General features: G+C 36.3%; 1 protein-coding gene and 1 pseudogene across 14 annotated transcripts; one reads left to right on the top strand and one right to left on the bottom strand.

Moving 5' to 3' along the window:
• Window positions 1-1193: 1193 nt before the first annotated feature.
• On the bottom strand, window positions 1194-11553 carry LOC107485120 (uncharacterized). 14 transcript variants are annotated; one of them, XR_008005532.1, is made up of 9 exons: window positions 11389-11553; window positions 9669-10251; window positions 9319-9564; window positions 8919-9109; window positions 8439-8607; window positions 7827-7928; window positions 5661-7751; window positions 5187-5269; window positions 1194-2240 (listed from the first exon to the last, which is right to left on the bottom strand). XR_008005532.1 is itself a non-coding variant. In XM_052256712.1 (3 exons), the coding sequence occupies exons 2-3, from the start codon at window positions 10244-10246 to the stop codon at window positions 9375-9377; spliced, it is 768 nt and encodes a 255-aa protein (XP_052112672.1). In that variant the 5' UTR covers window positions 10247-10251; window positions 11389-11553; the 3' UTR covers window positions 9236-9374. The 14 variants fall into 14 exon arrangements, 1 of the variants encoding a protein (XP_052112672.1); XR_008005528.1 differs by lacking the exon at window positions 1194-2240 and adding an exon at window positions 11128-11183 and having other exon boundaries at window positions 4497-5269; XR_008005524.1 differs by lacking the exon at window positions 1194-2240 and adding an exon at window positions 4497-4823.
• A 3391-nt stretch (window positions 11554-14944) lies between these two features.
• On the top strand, window positions 14945-15917 carry LOC107485114 (leucine-rich repeat extensin-like protein 6; annotated as a pseudogene).
• Window positions 15918-20387: the final 4470 nt, after the last annotated feature.

Below are 20387 nucleotides of genomic sequence, written 5' to 3'. Positions count from 1 at the left end.
AGGAGAGGAATTCCTTTGTCAACTTCCAAGCCAAAACCGGTGTAGAGGTTCGTTCCTCCTCTTACTGTATCGCAATACATAATTTGGACGTTTTGTCTGATTTCAACTTTTAGGGTTCGGAAGAAACTTTTGAAAGTGACGAGCAATAATTTGATTGAGAAAATAGTTAAAGGAAAATAATGCTCCTAAACTGTAGATGGTTATTGAATATCAAATGCTTTGAAGTGGTAAACATTGTGTTTCACTGGTTGATGAATTAGCAAATCACCATTTCTTTTTTGTGCTTGTCATTGTGGGGGAAGAAAAGTATTTTCGAATGGTTATTGGGTTGATCAGTTTATCACATTGGCAAGAATAAGATTGTTTTTGATATTGCAGAATGCAGAACTGTGTCTGGTGTTGCTGGACCGTTGGATACTCTTGATAAAGTTAAGGTAATGACTAGTTTTGATGCTATGCTTATTGCATATTCTAGAATTTTGAACTTTTCTCAATGAAATGTTTCACTTTCTGTGTGGTGTGACTGAATTTTATACTGATCAACTGCAATAGGGACCAAAATTTCAAGAGATTGTTAAACTAGAAATTAAACTTTCTGTTTCTTGTACAGTGATCTTAGCAACAACCACATTGGAGGGCCATTTCATTCACTGTGTAATAAACATTGTGAATATAATGCTTAAAAAATAAATTATAAACATTGTGAATATACTGCTTTTGTGCTGTGTGCAGGCTGCCATTGTGAATTCACAGACCCTTGAAGAAGTTGCAAGACTTAAAAAGGTCCTTGCTTTTCTAGATCTGATGTTCACTTGTTCAATTTTGATTTTCGCTCTCTGCTGTTTACTTCTTAGATGACCCTTTCTTCTGATTGCTCATTTTTGTAAAGAGAATCTGTTGTCCTTTTTATTCCTCCTCTGCTGTCTAATTTTCCCTTTAATCCCAAAACAAAAAAATCATTGAGCTGGTGTGAGTATATTATTGTCACCATAATTTTTGTTATTGTGAAAGCCATGTTATAGTTTGACAGATTAAGTACATGTGTTGAATGAGTTTCCTTTGTCCCTTTTGTGTTTCTTGTGTAGTTGCATTAGCAATTTTTCATGCTTAAAACCTACTTTACTTGTACAATATACTTGTTTGTTTACCTTTTCAAGAATTTTGTATTTGTCTTTATCCTGATTAAAGGTCAGTTTGTACGGTGTTTCTTTCCTTTACATATGTAATATGTAATTCACTTTTTGTTTTCTTTACCTTTTCTTTACCATTGGTACCAAGAGAATTCAACAAAAATAGCAGAATAGCAGGGTATGAAATTGAAGCCAAGACGATAGTATACGTAAATGTGTTTGCCATCCATAGAGACCCTGAAACTTGGAAGGATCCAGAAGGGTTTAGTTTGATTACATTTTAAAATGAATTGATTTCTCAAACCAAACCAAAATTCCAAACCAATTTGAGTATAAATAGTTTATTGAGTTCATCCACCATGCCTAAGCTACTGCTATCTTAGATTTTGCCCCCCCTTAGAAATTCCAATTAACTCAGCTTACTAATCAAGTCTCATTCAACAAAGATTAATCACTCACAGGTTACAACAGTAATAGCAGTAAAGTATAATAATGTTTTAGCAACAAGGACCATTCAACAGCATTATAATAAAACGTTAAATGAATAATATAAAACAATGGTGAGGTCAATTGTACATTGTCACGCATAACGGTTCTCTTTCTCCAATAATTACCCGTTTATGCAGCTAGAAAAGCAAGCATCCAAAAGACACCCTTCACTGCCATTGGCCACAACACATACACAGAAGCTGATGGCACTTCACGTGCCTCCACAACTTTCTTTTCTTTTCTGTTCATAAAAGTTTGAGTTGATCTACATCTACTACACTAGATTAGATAGTGCTGCTCTATTTAGTATTTACCATAGAGGTAGTGACCAGATACATATACAAATAAAATTATTTTCAGTGAAAATACTGATTAGATTTCTAAGTTTTCATTGCAAGCATAATTAAATTTCTTGACTATTGAGAAAAAAATAATGATTAACTAACCTCCAAGTGTGGCGGCGGCGTCTTGCGCGGCGGCGGCGTCTTGCGAGGCGGCAGCAGCGAACGAGAGAGACTGCGGAGGGAGAGGAAGAGAGAATGGCTACACCGCTACGGTGATTGAAAGAGGAAAACAAAACCCTAGCAGACCAAATGTCTCACTCTCACCACTACTTTGAATCTGAAATTAAAGAAAAAAGAACAATGTGTAAAAAAGAGTAATTAGAGGGTCAATATCTAATTACTGATTTTTTAAAAAACAAAAAAATGGGGTTCTTTTTGTAATTATTTTAGTGTTGGCTAATGATACTCCCACGTAAAAGTGGGAGTAAGGAATCCATAGCCATTTTTTATAAGTATAAATAGTAATTTTTGTCTTTTATGAATAGATATATCATCATTTTTAATTTTTGTGAGTAAAAATAATAATTTACTCTTATTTTAATATGTGAATTGGTGAGTTATCTTGTTCGAAGATGATAATTTAAAAATATTAAATAATAATTTAATTAAATATATTAAATTATTTAATAATATTTAATTATTAATTTTACAAAAAAAATTAGGCATAAGACTTCACCATGTGAATAGTAATATTTTAATTCAAAAGTAACTAAATTTTTATTTTTTATTGATATTGGTTAATTTTCTTTCTTTTTTTTCTAATAAAATTCAATTTAGAAAAGTATTTTGAAAAAAATTGGTGCTAATCATATACATATACTTCTAGTTTTGAGAAATAAAAAATGGGATTTATTTTGTAAATATTTTAGGGGTGGTTAATTATACTCCCACAATAAAGTAGGAGTAAGAAATCCATGGCCTTAGTTTTTTACCCATAAAAATAGTTTTGATGTCACAAAAATACATAAGTATTAATTTTATTCATGTATAGTTTTATTAATATTTTAAAATTTTATAAATAATAATAATAATTTTTTATCTTTTATGAGTACAAAATTAATTTCTTTTATCAATGGATATATTTGTTAATATTTTAAATTTTTATAAATAGAAATAATAATTTATTATATATATATTTTTGGTCTCGTTATATATTTAAATATTTTTATCAACCAAGTCCTATTAAGTTGGCACAAACCTAATAAAAATCACTCACACATCCTGTGCATGAATCACACAATTCTTCTTCTTCATGTTCTTTTTTTTTCTTTGCGTGTTTTATCCTCATTATCGTCTTGTTGTTGCCGTATTCTTTTCTTATTTTTTTTTCTCCTCTTCCTCCTCCTATTGGTTATTGCAACATTTTTTATTTTTTTTGTTTGATTTTTTTTTCTTTTTTGTTCTTATTAAGAGGGTGAAATCAGAGAAAGGAAAGGAAAAGAACTTTTGAGTTGTGCAAAATTTATTAAAAAACTAGTATCGAAATTTTTTACCGTGACACAAAAAGTTTTTAATTTTGACACCGGAATTTTTTAGTCGTGATACTGATTCTTGCTACAAGGATAAAATAAGAAGAATTATAAAAATTTTTGAAAGAAGAAGATGATGATAAAGACGATTAAAAGGAGTTTTAAATTATACATAATTTATTAAAAAAATAGCACCAATTAATTTATTCACTTACTTTGGCTAACATTAGATATAGAAGTTATTATAAAATTGTGTATTGTCTTTGTTGTATGTTCAACATGATACAGTATAACTGTGAAAGTCATTGGCCGACTATAGGATATACATTTCCTAAAAGGAGGATCACATATTCATCCTTATTGAACTATATATCATGTTATCAACCATATAGACAAGAAGTATTAAAGAATTACCCAATAAAATGAAATTGATGTTAGCTGACAATTTAAATGGGTTAAAATCAACATATGGCTTAATTGTGTGCTAATTTGAAAATGTATATGTTATTTGAAATAAGATAGTGGATTGGGAGTGCCAATATATGCTTTAATTCGGTTATTGAAGCTCTTAAGGTTCCTATCTAATGGAATCTTATTCTTATTTGCAGTATGTAAGCATGCATACTCATTGTCCCAAAATTTGGAACCTATCAGTGAGGGACTAGGTGTTTTACAATTTAAGACCGGTTTGATATCTGTCATTAAGGTATACAGTTATTATCTAATTTTCTATCTGGAATGCAAATTTTACTTAATATACTTGTGTTGCGCATCGTAGTGTGTATGTACATGGTTTCTCAAAGCCTGTCTCATCTCATCCTTTTGTATTTCAGGACTGGATGCATCTTTGATTTCAGTTTATTGCATAAAATTTCCTGTTGTCAACTATTTCTATGGCAATTGCTGCTGCCGCTTAATGAAATACTATCATGATCATTTTACTCAAAATTTTTTCTTCAATCTGTAATTCTTTTTAAAAATTGAAAGTGAGATTTACAGCTAAAACTACCAGAGGAATCAAGAGACAATATCCTATTGTCAGTGGTTAGAAGACAGAAAAATCATCAAGAATATGATACCATTGCAGCAGCAAATGCTGCTGGACCACTGCACTTCAATACATACAACAAAGATTCAGGAAGAAGCCCACCAAGAACACTACGTTTTGCCGAAGGCAATGAAGCTGAAACCGCAGCTTCTTCGCCACCATGAAATCCTTGGTGGACATGGGTGACGGCAAAGAGTTGGCCAATTGAAAGTAGATTAGATCCTGGATAGGCCAGTGCAAAATAAAATGCACTAGTGCTGTATAGACGTATCATGGCCTTGGGAATAGCCTTCAACAATGCAGCAGCTGCCTCAACAATACTTGGTTCCCCAGAGAGAATGGCCTGAATTCATAAAACAACCCACCCCCCAACACACACAACAAAAGAGGGAAAACAATGAAAAGAAAAATAAAAACTAGATTTATATATTATAAGCAAAGCTTGAGAGCTACGAAGACGAGACCAAATAAGCGAATAGCAGCGCAGCCGAGAGAGTGGTGAATTATTGGAAGGGTAGAAAATATTAAAAATCAACTGAAACCATACTATCACATAGTAAACAACTTGAACTAAATATGATAAAGTTAACAAGCAAGGAGACAATTCCTATAATCTTTGAAAAAAAAAGTTTATTAAAGTAGTAGTATATCAGAACAAACATATTTTCATACATGGCCAAATAATAAGGAAAAACCTTTGAAGTACCTGTGCAATGTGAGGAAGGCAACATGGACTTGAAAAGATTCGTTTTACTCCAGGAGTTGGAGTAACAATTTCTCCAGCATCATCTAAATGAACATGCCAATTTTCAGAAGAATATAACAGGCACAGAAACTTGAGGCTAAAAAAATAAATTTTGCGGCAAAGAGAATAGTTGGGTAAATTTTTGCAAATGTAAGCAAATTAAATATAGAATTGTAATTGGTAAATAAGTTATTATAGGAGATTGAAGATAGTGGCACCTAAACATATGTTGCTTTTCTCATTATAAATAAATAAATAAATTCAAGTCATCAAGAAGAATAAGGTTTCAGGCCATGAAAGATTAATAGCGAAAAAAAAAAAAAGCCAATTCATGCCACATATCAGACAAGAAATAATAAAGAATTCGAGATAGAAAATATTTACAGAACAATTGATGTTTGTATGAATGTCTTCCACCAAAGATGATGACTCTACCTGAGGTGGGGTAAGGACAGGAACTCTAAGGGCAAGTGCCCAGCGAAGCTCACGAATATCACGCAACTTCTTCCAATCTAGCATCCCAGAGGCCCAACACCTTATTGTCCAATCAATAGCCTTCTTGGACCATAACCTTCTAATAGCATCTTTTTTCCACAGGTCCAATTTGAGCACCTTCTTTGTCAATATACATCCATTCCTTGAGTGGCTCCATGAAAGCCATAGCTGCAATCAAATTTGATTGCAAAGGAATAGCTGTCCTCTCCGAAGCTTCATGGACCACTGTAAGAAGATTGACAGCTAATACACAGGCTCCAACTAGAACATAAGCCTCTACATTAGCTAAATCCTTCATCAAAGCCTGAAATTGAGTTGAATTTAACTTTGAGTAGAGCTTGTAAAGTGAAATCACCAAAAGGAAAGAGAAAACAAGAAAGAATAAGTAGATTAAATTTACAAAGACCCTCAAAAGAAAAAGAAGTCTGTGTCTCAGAGATCTGTCATCTGTCCTATCCAGGAGAAAAGTAATGTGAGCTGTGCCTGAAAAAGGACCAACAGTCTTGTAGTGCTGCTCATATACAATTGCCATTGCCCTTGCACTTGTAGTCCTCTCCCAATGCGACATTTCCTCTGCTGAAGTAAGCGTCGTTTTCTTCTCCCGGTTGATGACTCCTCTTGATTTGATTCTTCACGTTGAACTCCATCAGAGCGTGTATGCAAATAAGCAACAAGTCCGGGAGGCAGAATTCAAGACAATAGCTCCAAAGCGGGTTGATAGGAATCCGCCCAAAGAGCAACAAGTTGTCAAATAACTTCACGGCGTTCACCGGCAGGAAGGAAAAAGGAGTGCAATAAATGCCTCAACAAAGCACCATCACGCACAGAAGCCTCTCGCATGGACTCCACAGCAATAGCATCTTCTTCAGCAATTGATCGCATAATAACAGCTACTGTCTCTCTAACACTTTCGGTAAGATGACCAAATAGTGCAAACAAACGACGCTTTAACCCAGCAACTTGGCGCAACAACTAAACAAAAACATTATATTGAGTAGTTTCCCCATGTGGATCACAAATCATAGCCTCGAGCACTTCAACCACAGCCATTGACAGCAAAGGTGATACTGACATAGGCTTCAATCTGTTGACAAGAATAATGACATAACTCTAATTAGCAAACAATACGGACTTCGTATGCATAATTGTTGCGTGCCACTCTCCTTTAGAATCCATCACATTAGCATCACCAGGCCCACCACCAATGAGTGCTGCAACAAGCCCGGCAGCCTCAGAAGCAACACCCTCTGAACCATTTCTAAGTAAACCCATTATCCTTCCAACTGCTGCTGGAAAAGACATCACGTGTGATGCGGCACTTCTTGATGCAAGTAGTCGATGTAAACAAGCAATAAAACCCATCACAGTTGCAGCAGCTTTTGGTGACGGGGTGGCAAAGGAGGAGATTCTGGAGGAAGATTTGGAGCTGCAGGAAGCATAGTAATCAAGGCCAAGGTAACCTCTGGCACTTCAACGGTTGAAGGCACATCACTAAAAGGTATACATGCATTGAACTCCCTTATTCTTCGCCATAGTTTAGCTCTTGATCCAGGAATGGAACCACCTTCAGCAACAGCATCCTTGGCAGCTGCTGTTAAATGTTTCAAATGCATTGAAGCACTTTCAGCATCAGCAACTGACTTTTGCTGACCATATTGCAAATAAACACTTCCACAGGGAGGATCAATCCAATGACCAGGCATTGTCAGCCTTGGCAATACAAGTATGGCACATTGACCCTGCACAAAACATCACCAAAACTCAAAGATGCACTTAGACAATGCAGGATTTCTTTATTTTGGAAAATAAAAATATACCATATAACCATTTGCCTCAGTATGGTAAAATATTTAAAATTGATATCAAGATTCCAAGCAATTAAACTAGCAAATGAACTGCCATACTTTACTTCCATCTATACATGCCATAGTAGGAAATTCTTAACCAAGATGAGTTACATCTACCTACTTCAGTTTGAATTGCATCACGAACAGCTGCAAGTAAGCTATTGCGAGATGTGCATGCATAAACCTACAATTAGTACCATACAAATGAGAAATTTCAGAGCATAAAATTTCATAATTGCAGTAGCATAACATTGCATACATGGATAGGGCATCCATCACTGAATTCAACTGCAAACATCAGGGGCTCTTCAGCAAACCGAACAAGGGAGCTTACTGAAGACAAAGGACAAACAGTAACAGCCTGCACAAATATAGTGAAAATTCTCAATATATGATATAAGCTCTCCAAGTAAAAATCATCTTACATGGAGATAGAAATGTACTGATAAAGCAATTCAGTCAGATATGCATAAAGACTACATAAAACTATTGAATACACAAAATTGCACATTAATTGAAGTTTTATAAAACTTCCATTCTTCCTTAAATTCTATTTTGCCCTGGATAAACAAAGAATGATGCTGCTTGGTACATGACAACTTAAATATATAGGCCCTTAACAATACACAAAATAGGTGGTCAACAAATCTGCATGTACTTCAAATTATAAAAAGCTGATAATGTGTGTGTTGTTCTAGATATATCAGAACTAAATTCCAAAAACTAGTTGTGCAACTCAATGCATACATTCTTATGTTAGACGGTGATAGATTTCCCAAAGCATTTACACACATTTTTCTATATTACTAGTTGTCTTAACAAATGCGTCACTTATTTCATAATTCTCAGGACGCCTTTCCACGAGTGACACCTTTGTAAGAATGAACTGTCAAGATACGCATCACCATGTTCACCAAGTCCTCCTTTTGGACCAACTCCTAAGCTCAATCCTGGAACATTCAGCGTTCCCGGGGCAGCAGAATGCAACCTTACAGACCAACCACCCAAGGGGGTATCTTCTACTCCAACTGCCTCTTTTGCTGCATTACATTTATAAGCTTAAGGTTAAAAAAAAAAAAACAAAAGAAACTCACTACAAGCAATAAATAATTCAAATGTGGAAGGAAGATTAATGATGTTATAATTAAGATGTCCGCAACTAGGACAACCCAACAGTGGATTTTGCAGTTTTTGTCTGCAACAAAAATTACTCTATTATAACTGCTGATGTTAATTTGCGAGACAAGACAATACCTAAACCATCGCATTATTTCAATATCAAATGGTAACATGAATTAAGATGCCAATATCTAGGAGAATAGTTGTTTATGCTAAAAGAACATCATCATACCAAGTGAGATAATAGCTGAATTAGTGCACGCAGAGGCAGCTTGGAAAGCTTTAGATAAGCCACTAGGGCATATCAAATATATAAGCTCCATCTTCCACAAATGCACCATGTAATGCAAATAAAAAACCAGGGTACAAATCTTCAATCCTTCTTGTCAAAGTTTCAGCTTGTTGACACACGTCAACATTAGCCTGTTAGAAAAATAATTATATAAAAAAAAATAATACTTAGTATATAATTTAAAAAAATATAACAATATTTAAATAATATTTATTCTTGTGAAAATATCAAAATACTAAAATTAAATTCAAAGTATAAATATAAAAAAAATAACTTATCCCCATGTCAAAGTGAGTTACACAGTTTCTTACAAATCGAAGAAACTCATGAGAAACACTACCATAATTTTGCATGTTCAAACTTCGCATCATCACCGGATCGTTCATTCTGTACACTTCATTGCGCCAATTTCTCATATATCCCATAGGCTCGAAGTTGGTCTCCAATCATTCTTCTCAGATTTTTGGCGAGGTCAGAATCTCCTAAATGCTCATTTAAATATTGGTTGCCAATAAGAAAATAATATAACTTATGTTGAAAATCCAAGAAAATCGGATGGCAAAAAATCATATTCCATAATTCACACCTGAAATAATAATAATAATAAACATTATCTATAAAATATAAACAAAATTTAAATAAAAACAAAATACTAATTAAATGAATATATAAATGAATAGATTAACTTACCCTGCTGTAAAATCTAAAAACATCTCGAGTGCGGTTGGAGTTGGACCGAGATTCTGGGAAGGTAATATAACTCTACGTAGCTTCTTCATCTCACCAGTAAAAATAGCATCTTGGGCCCTAATATCATCAGGAAGAAGATTTCCCTCAACTCCGCTAACAAGTGGTCTACCCTCCTCACTTATTACAAAGTTGTGATGTTTTATGTTCCCATAACACATATTCTTCTCTTGATATAACCTTGACAGAGCTTGTAAAAATTGCTTTAGACAAAGCTTGAATGTACTCCAATCTTGAGCCCAAACATCTGATATGTCCTTGTCATAATGCTGGTAAATAAAAACACATCTCTCCCCCTCGGAAAAATAAACAAGCCCTTGTAAAAAAAATTCGGAGGAGAGTCCCAATGAAGTCTGAAAACAGAGTTTCTGTCTCTCAACTTCTTCCCTGTGATTATCTGATACTTCCAAAATTTTGACTCTTCTTCCACTGCTGCCCAATAATACATTTGAAATTATAATGCGACCCTCTTCTACTCTTTTGACTTCCATCTTTTCAGTATACCATTTATCATTCTCCATTGATACTAATCCCAGTTGAAACAAGCGCAGCGTTAGTAACAAATTCATACCAGTGATTATTTTCAGCAGCAAAAATACTAGTTCAGTGATATTTTCAACAACAAAATCAAAATGTAGCCATGTATTACAGCAACAAAACTAAGAAAGAAATAACAGGGAAATTTGTTGGAACTCACAAAATACATTATCCACACTTTATTGTTAAAAGTCACCACCACTTCACAAAATTAAAGCATTCTGTCTATGAAATCACCTAAATTGCAAGAAGTTTGAGCATTCCACTCATTTAGGTGTTTTCATGACAAAAATAACATCAAGCACAAGCATGAAGAGCTACCATGAGCAATGGATAAACATGAGTTTCATAACTTAAACAAGCATCAAGAGATAACCCAAAGTGCATTATTCTTGAACAATTTGCCTAAACAAAGAGTGGTTCAAACTATATGGTAACTACAACATATAATTCAAACTCAAAGCATCACAGAGGCATTTAATCGAACGCCTAGCACGCAATGTACAAATTCAGCATAAACAAACAAACTTCAGCTGCAATGCTTACCCATTCAACAACTTCCACACTTAACACAGTCACACACAATAATAAATAGAAGTAACCAAGCTTATATCAGCAATCAAAGCATCAGCCAACCAAGAAATTTCCAATTCTCAAAACTTGCAACAAACTTAGAATCTACAAACTGAACTACCTTATTCCAACAACCTAGAATCCACTCACGGAAATAAAAAATCCAACTAAACTAATGTAGAACAAACTATAGAATTAAAGCTAAACAAAACAGCAAGAGAAAACAGAGCAAAAACATGAAGTACTGGTCAAAGATGGAAATAAAGAAGGGAGGAAGGAGTTGCCGTCGTACTATGATGCTGCCACGACCAGAGACGGCAATGAGAGGTCGCCGCACACCAAGAAACTCTACGAAAAGAGGATGGAACAGAGGTTCAGCTTCGACTAAGAGAGAAGGAGAAAGTCGCGGATTGAGGGGAAGATGGTGGAGGAAAAGATTTGAAAAAACAGAACAAGAACCATGAACTCAAATCTGTCCAATTCAATGATTCATACCGTTTTGTCACCGGATAAACAAAATTAATTGAAAGAAGGAAAAGATGGAAGTACTTACTACTGAGTACTCACCACGGGAGAGGCCGAGAGCACAGAAGGTCAGAGCCAGACAGACGACGAACCACGCTTCGGTGACGGTGACCGTTCGGTGCCAACGACAAGCTGATGACCACGACGACGCCAAGCCGACGACCAGACGAAGCCAACACGGTTATGTCCGTTATATTATTTATCTTTTTTTTGGTGAGCAACTAAGAGGAAAAACAAAAGAGCAGAAAAAAGAAAAAGAAAAAAAATTAGGTTCTTAACAATAAGAGAGGACAAATCACTTTTGGTGGCTGGTGTCAAAGGTGAACCTCATCAGTTCCGCTACCTCCAGATCCCATCTTTGCCAACCGATCTGCCACAACATTAGCTTCTCTCGGGATAAGCTCAAAACGAATATCCCAATCCCTTCTTAACTTCAAGTCAAAGATCAGTTGTATCACTTCTTTTTCAAGATGCTAGAGTGGAACTTGCCAACCAGTCACTAGCTCAAAAGCTGCTGCGCAATCTGTCTCACAGACAACAAGCTTAAGACCCGCCTCCCAAGCCCAAGCCAAACCTTTCCATATACTCCACAACTCCATCTTGATGACACTAGATCCAAAGGAATTTCCTGAGCATCCCATTACCCATTAAAGAAGGATCTCATTAAAATTTCCAATAGCTAATAAAGGACCTAAATAATTTCTGGAAAAATCTGCCAAAACTCTCCAAGCTTCTTCCCTTATGCTAGGAACGGGACTTGCATAAATTGCTGCACAAACCCAAGAGAAACCACCATTCGAAAACTCAACACACACCACTTGCGAACTCGCTGCCACGACATTGCAAGTTACTCCGGGCCATGCAGAGAGCACCCAAATACCTCCACTATGCCCCTGAGCTTCTTCGATATGAATAGGAGTATAACCTAATCTGTTCCAAAAGACAGCCACCTTTTGGAAAGCACAATGAGTCTCTAAAATGAAAAAAACGTACGGATGAAAATTCTTTACGAATTGTTTCAGATGCACCCGAGCCAGCTTATTTCTAGCTCCTCTCACATTCCAAGCTATAAGATTTGCACAATCCATATTAATATTACTTGGAGTGAGAGCCACACCTCAGATTATTTGAGGGTAGTGAGTGGGGTCTCCACTGTAACCACACTGTGCACATTCTCAACCGGGGAATTCTGAAGAGAATTAGGCCTTAATCTCTTTAAATTGCTTCTGAATTGCGTTTTAGAAGTCTCCGCGCCTTGCGAATAAGCCCCTGCCCGTTCTGAACCAGGTCCTTGCTTGCCACCCGTCACACCTTGAGCAGAGGTAAAACCTGACGAAGCTAATTTAAAGTTCCTCGCTTGTTTTAGCACTTGATTGCCCTTACTTATGTGTAAAGATGATTCAACCCCATTGATGCCTTTCATAGCAGGTTCTCCTTTAGCAACATAATTAGAAGATTTTATCCACATAAACTTTTTTGGACTTATCCTGGTCATGCTTACCCAAAAAGACCTTCTTGCCCTTTGCCTTTCTTTCCACCTTGGTCCACGTTGTATCCCCTGCATGCGCCCCTTCCATTACATGCACTTCCTTATCCTTATTCTTCTCTATCCCAATTGTAGCACTACCGAAAATAAAAGGCTTCTCAATATTAGAAGAAAATGGCACCTGATCCATCTTCTCGTGATCTTGTTCCTTGTCTTCATTCACCCCTGTTTCATCAATGTTCGTCGAAATTGAACTAATCAATTTACAGTCTACACCAACATGCCCATAACAACCACATGTATTGCAGACCAACTCAAGGCTTTCATATTCAACATCCAAAACCCTCACATCCACCTCAACACTACGAGTAATGGGAACGCCTAAATCAATCTCCACACAAGCCCTCGCATACTTCCCTCTTGCTGCCATCTTAGTTGCTACATCGACTTTCACTGGCTTTCCCACCGTAGCGGTAATCCTCAACATAGCCTTCTCATGGTAGTACCGAATCCCTAAGCCGTAAAAGCGTACCCAAACCATGGTGGATCCAAAAACCTCCTCTTCTAAATAGAACTCAGTTGACCATGGCTTTACAGCAAGATAAAACCCAGATATCATCCAAGGACCACCAAGTAATACCCTCTCCCGATCTTCGAAAGCATCAAACTTCACCAGAAAATAGCCATTTCCAACATCCAGAACTTGAAACCCACCCTTCAATCTCCACACCATACCCAGCTTATGCATCATCGCCGTGTAACTCATATGCTTGCCCAAGACTTTGACGACGATCGCTTCCTTATATGGTACAGATAACGCCGCCAGCCCTTCTTCTGAGAAGATGACCCGAGGAGGATGCGAATCCCCGTGGTTCCCTTTGATCACCTTCGCTAGCCTCTCTCCATCTAAAGCCTCATTCCAAAGCATAGGAGACGGAGACTTCTGTCCAGTCACCATGTCGCGGAAGGAAACCTTTTGAAAGCCATATTTTTCCTTAGAAACCCTAGTACCCTCCTCCTTCTCACCAGATACAAATCCCCCGACGCTCTCCCCCTTAGTTCTACCGCCGGCATTACCGATTACCTCACTGTGTGTCACCCTCTTCGTAAACCCCCCGCTCACTCCGTCACTCATACCTAAACCCTAGCAGAAAGAGTTTATATTATTTATCTTTAAAAAGCATTTATTGGCAATTTAAAAAGTTTGTACTATTTTTATACAAAATACATATAAGCAAGAGCTCTTAATTAAAAAATCTTATTCACAAATTTAGTAAAATACAAAATGAATTTTGTCATTCTATATTTTTACGAGATCATTCATTTATCTTACATTTTTCTTCCTTTGTACTAGTTCATCCTATATATTTTTAATTACATACCAAAATATTTAGTACTAAAATTGGAGATTAAAAATAGTCATAACTTGTCTCTTTTGACTTTTGTTTATATTTATTAATTATTGTTTAAATAAATATATAATATTAGATATAATAAATATATAATTATAAAGATTGTATACATAAAATTATATATATTTTTTTAGTTAGATATTATAAATGTTAAGTTGAATAAAGTAATTTTGTTCAACTTAACACATACAATAATTTAATTTAGCTCAGTATAATGCTCAATGTTATGCCATATTTTTATTTTTGACATAGAAATATAAAAGTAAGAGTTTAATTTTAATATACTGACAGTATAAAATATTTTATACAGTTGTACAATCACATTTGTTTTTTTGAATGACCATTCATACGATCAATGAAAATAGTAAATTTTTATGATGTGACGTGATTAAATGCACGTGTAAAATTGTTTTATGATGATAGATATATACTAAATAATAATGCTTTACAAGCCGTGAGTGCACTTTTATTTATCATGGCTTTTCTTCATCTCACTTACACACTCTTGCTTCTTCTTCTTCTTGTCCTCCTGAGTAAATACCCATAATCGTCCCTGAGATTCACGCAAATACTCATAGTAATCCCTAAGATCTCGATTTCCCCATTGTAGTCCTCCAGATAGAGTTCCGAGTACTCAAAGTAGTCCTTGAGTATATTTCTGGTGATGAGTCATCACTGGAGTGCTGATGTGGACTAGGTTTGCCACGTTGGAGGGCTCCCAACGGCTAGCTGAGCTGGCGAGTTTCCAATTTGTACCCAAATTAGTCCCTCCTATTATATTTAACCCTAAATCCCCAAATTCTCATACACTTCATCTCTTCCTCTTGTTCATCTCTTCTTCTTCTTCTTTCAAGCATATATCAGATACTATAGGTGTTAGTGTTGGTGTTGGTGTTGACAATGGTGGTGGAGGAGGAGTGGTTTGGGTTGGGGGAGGGGTTAACAACCCAGAACCCTCTGGATCTTCTTCAGAATCAAATCTAGATGGAGCTTACACAGCGCTACAGGCATGGAAAATCTACAATCACTGATGACCCAAAGAAAATTCTAAGAACATGGATTGGTCCAAATGTGTGTTCTTACAAAGGGGTATTTTGTGATTTTATTGAAGATGAGATGGGTGCATCTGCATCAGCCCCTGTAGGTGCAAGCATAGATCTCAACCAAGCAAATTTCCAAGAAACCCTTGTCAAAGAGCTATCTTTATTCACTGACATGTTCTTTTTCCACCTTAACAGTAACAGTTATTTCTCCAGGACAATCCCTCAAGAACTCTTCTACAAGAATCTTGATGCACTGTTTTTCAACAACAATCAATTTGAAGGTGAAATTTCTCATAATCTTGGAAATTCCCCTGCATCAGTGATAAATTTAGCCAACAACAAGTTGAGTGGGAACATCCCAACAAGTTTTGGATTCATGGGTTCTAAATTGAAAGAGATTCTATTCCTAAATAACCAATTAACTGGTTGCATCCCTGAAGGAGTGGGGCTATTCACTGAGATTCAAGTTATGGATGTTAGCTACAATACTCTCATGGGTCATGTGCCACACACATTGTATTGTCTACAAAACATTCAAGTCCTTAACTTTGCACATAACAAGCTTTGTTGGGAGTTATCAGATGTAATATGCTCTCTGATGAGCCTTGCAAATTAGATTCATTCAGCATACATGTTTAATATTATTATCAAAAAAATACTTGTTGACTTCCGAGACTTCTAATATGTTTCGTGATTATTATAGAAAGACAACACCTGATGCTTGATGGTATATACAAGCCAGACAATTTATATTTCACTGTGACATGCTTGAAAAAAGAAGAAGAAGAGATGAACAAGAAGAAGAGATGAAGTGTCTTTGAATTTGGGGATTTAGGGTTAAATATAACAGGAGGGACTAATCTGGGTAAAAATTGGAAACTCGCCAGCTCAACTGAGTCCACGTCAGCACTCCAATGATGACTCATCACTAGAAATATACGTAGGGACCACTTTGAGTACTTAGAGCTCTATCTGGAGGACTACAATAGGGAAATCGAGATCTTAGGGATTACTATGGGTATTTGCGTGAATCTCAGGGACAATTATGGGTATTTACTCTGTCCTCCTCCTCCTTTTTTCTAATCTTTCAATTTCGTTATTGTCGATTGTCGTTGTGGTTACCACCTCATCTTCCGCCTTCTTCTTTTTTCATTTGATTTCTTCTTTTCCTTATCCCCTCCTCCTCCTCCTCCTCCTCCTCCTCCTCCTCCCCATCCATCGTCATCATCATCATCGTCATTGTTGGCTTCTTCTTATACGTAAATAACACTGTTCATTCTCTTTCGATTTTTTGTACTTGTTCAGCTTAATGTCGCTGCGTTATCTACTTATTTTTTCACTTATTTTTTCTCTCTTAAAATTTGTAAATATGCAACTCATTTCTTCATGAAATAAATTTTTACTGCCATCACATCATTTAGTTGAAAATTTTAGTGTTAAAGTGAAGACATTTCGTTATTATTCTTTAAAAATTTATGTGTTGTTTTATTTTATCTTCTTCTTATACATAAATGTAAGAACCGGATTTTTTCACGAATAAAATAATTTAAATGCCTAAATTAAATTACAGAAAGTTAGGATGAGAACTTGGATATTTAAATATGATTTTTGGACTCAGTAGGTCCTTCCGAGTCAAAAAATGTGTTTTCTGTGAAAAATCGTGAAAAACTGCGAATCGACAGTCGAACCGGTTCAAGTCTGCCCAGTACTGTGTAAGGAAAAGTGAAAATAGTTAAAAACCTTAGAAAAATATTAGAAGTCGAAAACCGGGCGTTAATTTTAAAGGTTTGGCCCGAAGTTGGGCCAAACAGGCTAAAAACGATAACGAGTTGGACCGGGCCAAAGTTGGGTCCAACTCCAACATATATAAGGGTTCATTAATGAACCCAAACACCCATAACACACTCAAACACACACACACCCAGCCGAAGAAAAGAGGGAGAGGAGAAGATAGAAGCACTATTCACTTCAATCTTCCCAAGCTCATATCTTGAGCTACAGAGCTCCGATCGCCGCATCGTTTGCGGCTACGCGTTCCTTGTGAAGAGCTCTACAAAACCCATATAAGAGAATGGTAAGTAAAGCTCGAATCTCTCTCAGTTATTCTCTTCAAAGTTTTGAGTTTTAGGGTTTTTGGCTAAGTGAGGTTTTGTAATTTTTGGGTGTTTAGGTACACTCTAGTCTTTGATTGATGTTGGTTTTGGCTTCCAAAACTGTTGGACAAGGTAAGAGGCATTGAAACTATTGTGAATTTTCAATTATAATGAGTTCTAGGTTGATTTGTGATGATTTATGTATATATAGCTTGATTATGGTGAGTTTGGAATTTGTTGAGGATTGTTGATGCTTGTTGGAGATTCTTGGTGGCTTAGATTGTGATTGAAAACTTATCTTGGGCTCAACTTGGGGTTTTGGTGCATATTAGGGATCGGCTAAGGTATGGTTTCGGTTTCCTCTATCTAGTATATAATATTCATGGACACTTAGGCTAGTGACCCATATGATAGGTTTGGATTTGAATGGTTGTTGAGTTGTTGATTGATGGTATGAAATGAATTATGATGAAAAAGATGATTGTTGAGTTTGATAAATAATGATTGATAATGATACGATGAGGATGAATGATGGGTGAAGTTGGGAAGTGAATTATGTTGCTATTTGTGATATTGATGTTGATGAATTGGTAATATAGTTGGAAAATTGTTAACGAGGTTTGATGATAATGTGATATATTAATGTTGAGATTGTGTATAAAGAAAGATGAAGAAAAATACGGTAATCTTGGTGTAATATGACATAGAGGGTTGATTTGGGTGGAAAAATGGAGTTTGGAATGTGTTAGTTTGGTTTTGGTTATGTTTTACAAAGAAATTGTGAAAAGTTTGATTTTGGGTAAAAGTTGATTTTTTGTGAACTTTGTCTGATCATAACTTCTGCCTCGGTTTTCAAAATCGATTGAAATTTGTTTAGAATTAAAGTTTATTGAAAACTCTTCAAAACGATATAAAGTTTGAAAATTTTGAAATTTTGTAGAGGAAGTTATGATCATTCAAAGTTGGTGTTAAAAAACTGAAATTATGCAAAGTTGCAGAATTTCAGGATTTCTGATATGTGCGCATGGACAGCCTTGTGCGCACGCACGATCCTGCAAAAATCTTACTCTGTGGGGACGCACAGACCTGTGCGTATGCACAGGCAAGAAGGGGCTCTCTGCTTGCAGCGTTAGCACAGCTTGTGCGCGCGCACATCAATGAAAAATTTCGACCTGTGCGTACGCACAAGTCACAAGTCGAGAAGGGTCGTCTGTTGAGGGTGCTGGCACATCCTGTGTGAGTGAACAGACCTTACAAGTTTTAGTACCTGTGCGTACGCACACGCCCTATTTCACAAATTTAAACTTTGTTTTTAACTATTTCACCTTCCCAATAAGGTCTTAAACTTCTATAACACCATTTTAAGGCTTTTGGGCTAAATTTCGAGTATGGAAATATGGGAAATAAGCTAAGGGTTTCAGTTGATGGTTAGTATGAAAATTTAGCAAACGGAGGTTTAGGTTTCTGGTGTACTGAGAATGGGCTTGGTGGAGTGAGAAAGAGGAATGGAGATGTTGGATTGACAGTGGTTGAGATGAGTCGAGGACTCGAAATGAGATGACGGATCCGTGGCCTACTGAAAATGTTTTCTGAAAACCACTGATATATCATTGTATATTAAGAATTATGAGACGCTATGCACCCGGCAGGGACGGCGGTTGGATCCCGCCTGTCGAGGTAGCGGCGGCGGCGTAAGGGCGGTGGTTCGTCCTGCTTGCGTTGAGATGTGAGGTCAATGGCAAAAGTATCCCGCTCGCATCCCTTCGGATCTCTAGAGTGTATAGGCGCAAAATCCTGGATAGTGATCCGAGTACTATATCTCAGGAGTTCCCAATGACGATTCCGAAGGGCGACATCTCCATGGAGATGTGTCGGGTTGGCAGTTGAACCGACAATGTGATATCACAACCAGTAGGACAGGCATTCATCATATGTATTTTCTATCTGTTTGCTTGCTTTTTTCCGACTTGTAACTGTATGCCTATTTGTATAACATGTTTAATTGCTATCTGAGTTACTTGCTTTATTTGCTTCTACTTGTGATTTACTTGCATTGTATATAATTGTGATTTCTGTTGGGATTGAGGAGGTTCGGAAGGCGGTGGCGATGGGATCACATGGAGGATAGGTTGGTAAAGGCTGTGGGACAGCGGAGATCTGTTAGACTAGAAAATCCTTTAAGTTAGATTACCCCTTTTCATACTGCTAAGGTTTTAATATTATGTTGAGGTTTATATATGTGCTCCAATGTTTTAGTATGCCTTAAGATTGAATCTTGTGATGGATATGAAGTCTAGGATTGCCTTTGGCGTCCCGGGGTCTTATATCCTACATCACTGAGCATTGTTACCATACTGAGAACCTCCAGTTCTCATACCATATTTCTGTTGTATTTTTCAGATGCAGGTCGCAGCCCACCTCGGTGAGTTGTCTGGTTGGGGACAGAAGCGGAGGATTCGGATACTTCTTTTTGAGTCTTTTTTATTTATTTTGTATATGTCTCTCACTTTTGTATTTTGTCTTGCCTAAAGACTTGTATTTGAGAGAACAAAATTTGTATAAGCTGTTTTACTATTAGGTTTCTGTTGGTCTGTATATGGCTAGCCGGCTTAAACTCCGCGAGCCATGGCTAGATTCCTATGATATTCTACTATTATATTTTGATATATCTTATATATATCTTATGCTTTAAGTTAGTAGCTTCGTTAGTACGTTTTGCGCTTTTGAAATCCTGCTTTGTGCCATATCTTTCATCGAGCTTCTAAAATGTATTATTTCCTTCTATATATAAATATGTATAAGCCTTAGAACTATCGTAAGCTCTGATTAACCTTTGCTTTACGACTAGAGGTAAGGCTTAGGGTAATTAGAGTGTTACAATAAATGCCGCTGTTCATTATCTTTCAAATTCTTGCACTTGTTCTACATAATTTCGCTACATTATCTACATATTTTTTACTTATTCTCTTTTCTATTAAAATTTGCGAATCTGA

Source organism: Arachis duranensis, unplaced genomic scaffold (genome assembly GCF_000817695.3).
Source record: "Arachis duranensis cultivar V14167 unplaced genomic scaffold, aradu.V14167.gnm2.J7QH unplaced_Scaffold_608113, whole genome shotgun sequence".
NCBI lineage: Eukaryota > Viridiplantae > Streptophyta > Magnoliopsida > Fabales > Fabaceae > Arachis > Arachis duranensis.
The sequence above is the reverse complement of the archived record's forward strand: the minus strand, read 5'-3'. Positions and strand labels throughout refer to the sequence as shown.